The sequence below is a fragment of the Talpa occidentalis genome, unplaced genomic scaffold, assembly GCF_014898055.3.
Source record: "Talpa occidentalis isolate TD23 unplaced genomic scaffold, MPIMG_talOcc4v2.1 talOcc4.15, whole genome shotgun sequence".
Taxonomy (NCBI): domain Eukaryota; kingdom Metazoa; phylum Chordata; class Mammalia; order Eulipotyphla; family Talpidae; genus Talpa; species Talpa occidentalis.
In genome coordinates this window covers 24669888-24678584 of record NW_023601543.1, presented here as the reverse complement: position 1 = coordinate 24678584, position 8697 = coordinate 24669888, and the positions used below count along the sequence as shown (strand labels likewise).

General features: G+C 46.9%; 1 protein-coding gene across 1 annotated transcript; it reads left to right on the top strand.

The window, feature by feature from the left end:
- Window positions 1–5651: 5651 nt before the first annotated feature.
- LOC119246568 (paraneoplastic antigen-like protein 5) lies at window positions 5652–7105 on the top strand. The gene is given in 3 exon segments (XM_037512930.2): window positions 5652–6088; window positions 6091–6508; window positions 6510–7105. Coding segments are annotated over 3 exon segments (1311 nt in total). The 5' UTR covers window positions 5652–5691; the 3' UTR covers window positions 7006–7105.
- The last annotated feature ends 1592 nt before the right edge of the window (window positions 7106–8697 follow it).

The window sequence follows — 8697 nt, the reverse complement described above, 5'->3', positions numbered from 1 at the left end:
CATCAGTATGTAGGTGGTAAGCTATGTCATGGGATCATCCAGAGACAGGGAGTGCTGTAAGAAAACGAGAGGGAGGGGATAGAACTCTGAGCCAGAACTGTGCCATTTAAGGAATGTTCAGAGGGATGAAAGCCCTTAAGATGAGAAGGAATGGCCTCAAGAGGTAGGTAAGAGGAAAGCTAGGATTGTGTTGTAACATGGAAATAAAGGTCAAGAATGTTCAAGAAAAAGAAATTGGTTAACTGTATCAAGTGTTGCTGAGAGATTAAGTGAGCTCAGGAAAGTGTCCATTGGAGTTAGCAGCAAGAAGGTTGGTGGTGATCTTGTACAGCACAGCTGGCCTGTCATGGGAGGCTTTTTGGATGCCCACCAGTCAGTGGGAAATAAAGTGATAACAGGAATCAGACTAAAGAACATTAACACCAAATCCATAAAACAAGAGACCGAGGATCAAAAACATAAAGCAGTTTTACCAGTAATACAAAAATACAAAATAAAATGATATACTGATTTTTAGCCAGTCAGTTGGCAAAGATGGAAAACTAATATATTGCCATTTACATGAGGTTGGTGGAAGTATTCATTGATAGAATTTGTGAAGGGAATTTGGCAATATCGGTATCTTAAAAATGTGCATTCCCCTTAATGTCACAATTCTATTTTCTCCTTGGAGAGAGAGGAAAACATGTTTCTCATTATGCCTTCTTGTTTTTGTCTTCTCTACTATCACCACATAATCGTTTGGAGTTGAGAATGCCAAGAAGAGTTCCAAAGGCGGAAGTTTTTCTTGTTCTGCATTTTTCTTGCTGTTATTGTTACTCTTTTGTTCTTTCCTAGTGGAGTAAAGGGTTCATTTTAGAAGTGCTGGGGTGTCAAGTCAAGTCATCAATAGTCCCATTGACTGCAAGACATGCCAGCTCGAACTTAGAAAAGACTGATAAGAATTGTGGGATGGATAGTTTGATGAGTTTCAAGGAAATGAAGTTTGCTTTCCCTCCACCAAAACCCAACCAATGAAACGAAAAACACAACACCCTTTGGGAAGTAGAGGCATTCACCTTGTCACAGTGGGGAATCAAATGACAAGTACATTGATCTAAAATACAGAACAAGGGTAGAGGGAGAGGGATACAGATGATGCAGAGAGCCAGAGTACATAAATAATTTTCTGCCACAATTCCCAAGGAACTTAGGATATATATCCTGGCAGCAGGAACAACAAGAGAAAAGGGAAAGGGAAGGGTCCTTAAAGACTTTTTTCTTCCTGTTATCCAAATAAACAAGGAATTTTAAATTAGTTAAGCAAGGCATATTGGTGCAGTTAATCTTACAGAATTAAAATAAAGCATAAGACAAGTTCCATTAGGGCAAGGATTTATGTCTGCATCAATGCCTTATTGCTACTACCTGGGAGAATGCCCAGCACCTAGTGGGTGCACAGTTAATAATAGCTGAAAATAGAATGAAATTGAATGGGAATTTGAGCCAACTATAGCTTGAAATATAATCTGGGCCCTAAATTACATCCTGTGACTGGTATGATCTCGGGAACCAAGGGCTACATTTGCTGAAACCGATAACCTCCAAATCAAGAGAGGTGAAACGTGGATTGTGACAGAAGCTACAATTTTTTAAATTGTCACTTTTGATTTACTTACCAATAAACACCAAATTTGGAGCCATCTGACAGAGCTTGCTTCTTTGTTTTCTTTTGGATGCAACGGCAGAAGTAGAAATCAGACTGACTTTGCAAAAAGATGGTGATTTTAAACTAATATCATTATCTCATTCCTTGTGGATGGAGGAGGAGGGAGAACATTATCCAGTCACAAAACTTGTGTTAACATTAATTGGTGATTATCGTAATGTGCATAGCAGCTTTTACTTTCCTAAGATGCAGCCATTTGATTAGTTGGCTCAATTTTGAGCAGAGGCAATCACAATTACAGAAATAAGTGAAAATGCTCTCAACACACTGCATAAGAATGCAGTTTAAGTGCTTTTTTTTCTCATAGCAAACTTAGATATAGGAACCCATGTCTATATATACGTGGAGGAACTCACAGTGATTTTTAATTATATCTTGGCCTCCACCTTTTCCTCTTGTACCTCAGACTTTTCTTCTTTACATTAATTGAAACAGTAACGGAGGAGTTTCCACACTAAAACTTTCATTGTTGGAAAACTAAGAAGATGCAGGAAGGGAACTTAATGTAACAGTTAGAAATGATCTCATCTGATTGACAACAAAAACAACAAAAAAAATCCAAAGAAAAACAAACAAACAAACAAAACTCCCACAAAACAAAAAGCCACAAACTATACCATCTGTTTTGATTGCAATCTCCAGAATTCTATTAAACCACTGACTCCTTGAAATGCTTTACTGTCTTAATTTCCCTAATGCAAGACTTGTGATTTTCCACCTCATCGTTGGCTTCCTTTTTCCCTCCCTATTGTGCACCAGTTCATCTGATACTACCTAGCCAGTTTCAGGAATTCTCTTTTCAGTCTCTACTCTTTCCTTAGAAGAGCTCATTCATGTCCAATACTTGAATTACCACTTTATTCAGAGGACTCAAAAATTTTTTTCTAGCATGGGTTGGTTGTTCCTCTAGAGTCTGGCTCTTAAGGGCTACCTACATGATATATTTTCTTATCTTAAAGTCACTGAAACTTATCGTGTTCAAAATTTTATAATTTAGCTCTGCAAATAATAGTCTTTACCAAAAATGTCACCATCTATGCTGGTGTGCAAGTCAAAATTCTTTCTGATACTTCTGTCTTCTTTCCTGGCCACATCCAATCCATTGTGCTCCTAAATATCTTTCAGTTCTTTTCCCTCTGCATCCATCACCATTGCTCCAGTGCAAATTACACTTTTTCTCTTCTAGACTCATTCAAACACCTTCTAAGTCATATTACTGCACTGGATTTTGCCCCATGTCAATCCACTTTCCACAGGGTAGTCATTTCAAAATATAAATTTGGACATATAAGTCTCCTAGCTGCTGATACTGAGGCAAGTTTAAAAACCTTAATAAGACACAAATCTTTGAATGGTCTGACCCATACTCACTCTCTTCAGTGTCGTCTCATCACATACTTGCCTTAGCTCTTTGTGCTTCAGCTGCTCTGGCCTTCCTATAATTCCCATTCTCTATAAGCTCCTTCTTGCCACAGGGCCTTTGAACATGTTTTTTTCTTAGCTGAAAATGCACTTACATTATTTTCTGTGGTCATTTCTTATTTCTCATTCATGACTTCGGTTGATTTTCCTTATGAAAAACATGTATGACTTCCAAAACTTGGTCAGTTTTCCCTGTTGTACATATTTATATTCCCTTGTGCTTCTCCATTATGCTTATCCCCTGCTCACGTGACTGGGGAGATTGAGGGCTCCCAGTCAGGCAAAAGGATCAACTGGCTTTTGCTTTCTCTTTGTCCTTGCAAGCTGTCTCTGGAAGGGAGTTTCCCCTGGCTTTGTGGAAGCACGCAATTGCCACTTTTATTAATATATCAACTCTATTTTGTACTTTCTTTCCTTCCACCACATCTTATTCTTTTCCAGTTAGGTACTCATTCTGCAGTGTAGAACCACCATTTCCTTTTCATTTGCAAATACTATACTTACTCCATGAAATAATAATATTTCATTAGTTGTTTATTATGTGCAATTTCTGTTACCTCTAATTTACCATTTAATCTTCACAATAATCCTGTTCAGTACATTCCACTATTATCTCCATTTTACAGATGGGAAAACCAAGGCTCTGAGTGATTAAAATTCACAAAGCTGGAAGTGTCAAATTTAGAGTTTCTGTTAAGAAACCTGAAATGGTACTTCCTTTATGAAGCCTTTCCTGATATGCCCAACAAAATGTGATTTCTTCATACATATTTCCCTGCACTTTGGATGTTTTCCTACTTTGTTGATTACCATATTCTGTATGTGATATAAATATATGTAGTCCCTTGGAGCAGATTATGAGCTCTTTAAGGACAAATGGTATATCTATCTACTCATTGTGTTTTTCTCTTGAATGACAGTAAGAACCTATATCACCTCAGTGAGATGATGATATGGATCAGTTTTGCACACAACATTCAAAACCCTCAATATTCTCCCTACCTATTTAAAATAAACATAGTTCAGGGCCTCCCCCGGTGGCGCAGTGGTTGAGCGCTGGGTTGCGAAGTTGCCTGCAGCCTCTGCAGCGCCGGTTCAATCCCCGGCCACTTTGTGAGGGTCCCACATGGCGCGCAGACCTCTCCTGCCGCCCGCTGCTCCTCTCAGCAGTGTACTTCGGTCCTTCTGCCTGTTCTGTTCCCCGCTCTGGCTTTGGTGAATTCTCTAGCCCTCCCGTGCTTCTGACTGTACCCAGTGCTTGTATGAATAAATAAATAAATCTTTAAAAAATAAAATAAAATAAAATAAACATAGTTCAAATCACCAAAACAAACAAAAAAAGGGGAGAAAACCTACTTCACTTTACTTCTGAGTTAATCAACCTCTATTAAGTGAGAAGGTGGACCAGTCAGTGCTTGCAAACTCAAATGTATGTAGGACCGAAGCACGTAACAAATAATTGAGAATGCACATTTGCGTGTAGTGTCCTGAAGACCACAGGCTTATCTAATGGGAGTGGCAGTTATTTGGTTCTTGCTGATTGTGATCACACTGGATTGCAAGCCTGCTATTTCCAGATCTTTTAATACACAACAGAGTTGAGAAATCTGGAATTTAAAATATGTAATATTGGGCCTCCCCGGTGGCGCAGCGGTTGAGCGCTGGATTGCGAAGCTGCGCGCGGCCTCTGCGGCGCCGGTTCGATCCCCGGCTGCTCCCCGGCCACCGGAGGAGGGTCCCACATGGCGCGCAGACCTCTCCTGCCGCCCGCTGCTCCCCTCAGCAGTGTACTTCGGTCCTTCTGCCTGCTCTGCTCCCCGCTCTGGTGAATTCTCTCGCCCTCCCGCGCTTCTGACTGTACCCAGTGCATGTATAAACAAAAACAAACAAAGAAACCAGCAAACAAATAAATAAAGCATGCCTCTATAAAAAAAAAAAAAATAAAATATGTAATATTCCTTGTTTTTTAAATGTTAGATTGACCAATACAGACAAGACCGATGTGGGCTAGATCTTGTCCCATGACTGGAAGATGTTATTTATAGTTTTTCTTTTATCTTTTGTTATGTACAAAATGAAACTATGTATATGGATATTCTAGTACTTACCAAGTATGTTCTAGACGTCACTGTTGCTATCAGTAATAGCTCCTATAACATTTGAAAGCAGGAAGAAAACAGGAGAAGAGACATCAAACTACCAAGCTCTTACTAATCTTTTGGGGGAACAAATATATATTTAAAAATATTCTGTGAACACGTTCTATAATTATCTGTGTGTATACTTATAAACATAAACATATACCGTGGCATCAGCGGCGACAGACGTCTGGTGGTCGAGAAGCTTGGCGTTCTGGCCTAGCAGCTTTTCCAGCAGGCATTCGCAGCTCACAGTAGAGCCCTCGGACTTTGAGGAGGAAGCCCTGCCACAGAAGGCTGTGGAAACCCGGGGCGCTTCTGCCTTTGTCCTTGGCATTGACTCAGAATTCTTTGAGTCCTGCTCAAACTCTGAGCTGACCCCCGGCCCCCCAGTGTTAGATCATATTCTGAAAAGTGGGAGCTATGGCTGTGTTACTACTAGAGGATTGGTGCAAAGGGATGGACCTGGACCCCAGGAAAGCCCTGCTGATTGTGGGGGTCCCGGTGGAGTGTAGCGAGGCTGAAATCAAAGAGACAGTGAAGGCAGGCTTGCACCCCCTTTGCACCTACAGGGTGCTGGGCAGGATATTCAGGAGGGAAGACAACGCTAAGGCGGTCTTCATCGAATTGGCCGACACGGTCAATTACGCGACCATGCCCAATCAGATACCGGGCAAGGGAGGCCCCTGGGAAGTGGTAGTGAAGCCCCGTAACCCAGATGACGAGTTTATCAATAGGCTAAACTACTTCCTGAAAGATGAGGGCCGCAGGATGGCAGACGTGGCCATCACCCTGGGCTTCGGCGCGCTGGGGGAGGGCGCAGAGCCTGGGGGCTTGGGCCTGCTCGGGCCCTGGCGCTGCCGCTGCTGAAGGAGAGCATGTGGTACCGGAAACTGAAAGTGTTTTCGGGAAATGCTGAGCCGGCGTCAGAGGACGAGAACTTTGAGGTGTGGCTAGAGCAGGTCACCGAGATAATGGCGCTGTGGCAAGTGTCTGAGGCCGAGAAGAGGCGGCGTCTGCTGGAGAGCCTGCGCGGCCCGGCCCTGGCCATCATGCGCGTGCTCCGGGCCAACGACGCAGCCCTCACCACAGAGCAGTGCCTGGACGCCCTCAAGCAGATCTTCGGGAGCAAGGAGGACTGCAGAACCTCGCAGTTTAAGTTTCTCCAGACCTTCCCCAAGGCTGGAGAGAAAAATTCGGCTTTCCTGCTCCGGCTGGAGCCCCTGCTGCAAAAGGCTGTGCAGAAGCAGCGACACCATCCGCCTGAAACACATGCTGGCTCGTGCCGCCCCGACCCCCACGCTCAGGGGCAAGCTCGAGCTGCTGGATCAGAGAGAGTGTCCCCCCACTTTCCTGGAGTTAATGAAGCTCGTTCGCGATAAGGAGGAGTGGGAGACCACCATGGCGGTGACGAGGGAGAAGCAGCGGCAGGTGGGCAGGGCCCGCAGGGCCTCTGACAGACAGGCCAGGGCGGAGAGCAGCGGCCCGCCCCCGCAGGCGGTCGTGCAGGAGGGGCTGTTCCAGGACAGCAGCACCCAGACCATCCAGAGAGGGTTGAGGCTGTCGCTCAAGCGCAGGCAGCCGTCCTGCTCCCACAGCAGCGGGGAGGCCGACCAGGGCCAGGCGGTGTGCCCCGGGGCGGAGCGCCCACCTCCGGCCAAGCAGATGCCTCAGCCTGCAGTAGAGCAGTCGGGAAACGAGTTGGGGGCTGGGGCCATGAGCCACCCCGAGCCCTAGAAAGCACAGGCTCACAACACTCAGAAACCCCTTCTCCCAGTGGGTTGCTGAGAGAGATTAAGGAGGAGAGGGCGCAGTCCCCACCGACAGCAGGGGACTGGGGGGGGGGCAGAGGTGGGGCAGGGAAACCAGGCCCCGCTGGTTGAGCCCCCACGCCCACCGCTAGCTGGAAGGGACTCCATCCCCCAAGCCCTACATGTCTCAATGAGGGGCCAGCACTCTGCTCCTAGGAGGGGCCGGCCCCGCAAGCGAGCAGCCACCACCTTTACAACATGGGGAGCCCAAGCCTCAGGCGGGGCCCCCAGCATGGCAGAGGGTGCAGCTGGGAACTCTGGCCTGGGCATGAGCCCGGTCTTCTGGCCACCCCTAGAAACCCACCCAGTGGGATCTGACCTAAGGATGCCGCTGGGCCCAGAGGCCGCCTGGGGCCCTGAGGGTCCTTTTCTAGGGATGCCTCTGCCCGAAAGGGCCAGCACCAGCCAGGAAGGGTGGCAGGGCAGGGAGGTCACACCCCGGAGGGGGGACCGCAGGATTCAGCCTGTCTTCAGGATCATCTATACCGCTCTAGGGGAGCCCCAGGAAGGCAGCACCCTCGAGCTCCTGCGCGAGTAAGAGCAGGAGACCCCAAGGCCTTGGGAGCCGGGAGAGGCTAGGGGGCAAGGGGAGCAACCGTTGATGTGAGGGGAAGACCCTTGGGCCAGGGCCCTGGCTCGGCCTGAGTAAGCAGGGAACCTTGTTTTGGAGGAGGGGGAGGAGGCTGAGGAGGGAGGATGGGGGTTTCGTTCTGCCAGATCACGCAGAGCACGACACCTGGGGAGAGCAGGCGGGGGCCCGGGCCTGGCCGGCACAGCACACTCAGCAGCCGCCAAGCCACAGGCATCCCCAAGCTTCCCCAGCGACTGGCTGGGGAACACCGCTGAGCAGCTGCCCCGGGCTCTGCAGGCAGGGACCCCCATGTTCCATCCTCCGGGGCAGACTGCTCCCTGTTAGGGAAGCCCACCTGTGTCTCTGGGGCCCCATCGAGACCGCGGCTTGTCCTTGGGGAGGGGCGTGTGCGCTTCCCGGCAGTTCCCGGCCCACACCGCCCCAGAAGGGGCCTGTGCTCTACCGCGCCGCCCTCTTGTCATTGCTATCCAGCGCGCCCTGACTGTCCCCGGGGGCCCAGGGCACGGTCCTGCCCCGGCGTGGCGGCAGGACGGGCTGGGGGCGGCCTCAGGGTGGGGGCAGCCGAGCCACCTCCTCGGGGACCCCAGGACGACACGGGGCCGCACCTGTGGACTTCCCGGCCCTTAGAAGCTCTCTGTGTGTCATTCCTCCCTAGTTTCTAATGTTTCTGATAAATGTTCAGTAACTGGTTCTACTAAATGTTTCTCTTCAATAAATTCATTGAATGTTTGAAAAAAAAAATAAACATAAACATAGATATAATTTGCATACATATCATTGAACATGTATATATTTATTTTAGACACAAGATTTACATACTTAAATCTTACCTTTATGCAAACTTACATTGAATTTATAGAACATGTTAAATTGTTTCAGAGATTTTTTTAAAAATTAAAAAAGGGACAGATCCTATATTAACTGAAAAAGGTTAAAACTTTGACTTGATAATTCAATTTCTTAAATTTGCCAGGCCTTGGAAAACAAGCACCTTAAAAATGTTTCTGCTTGTACTAAAATTTAAAA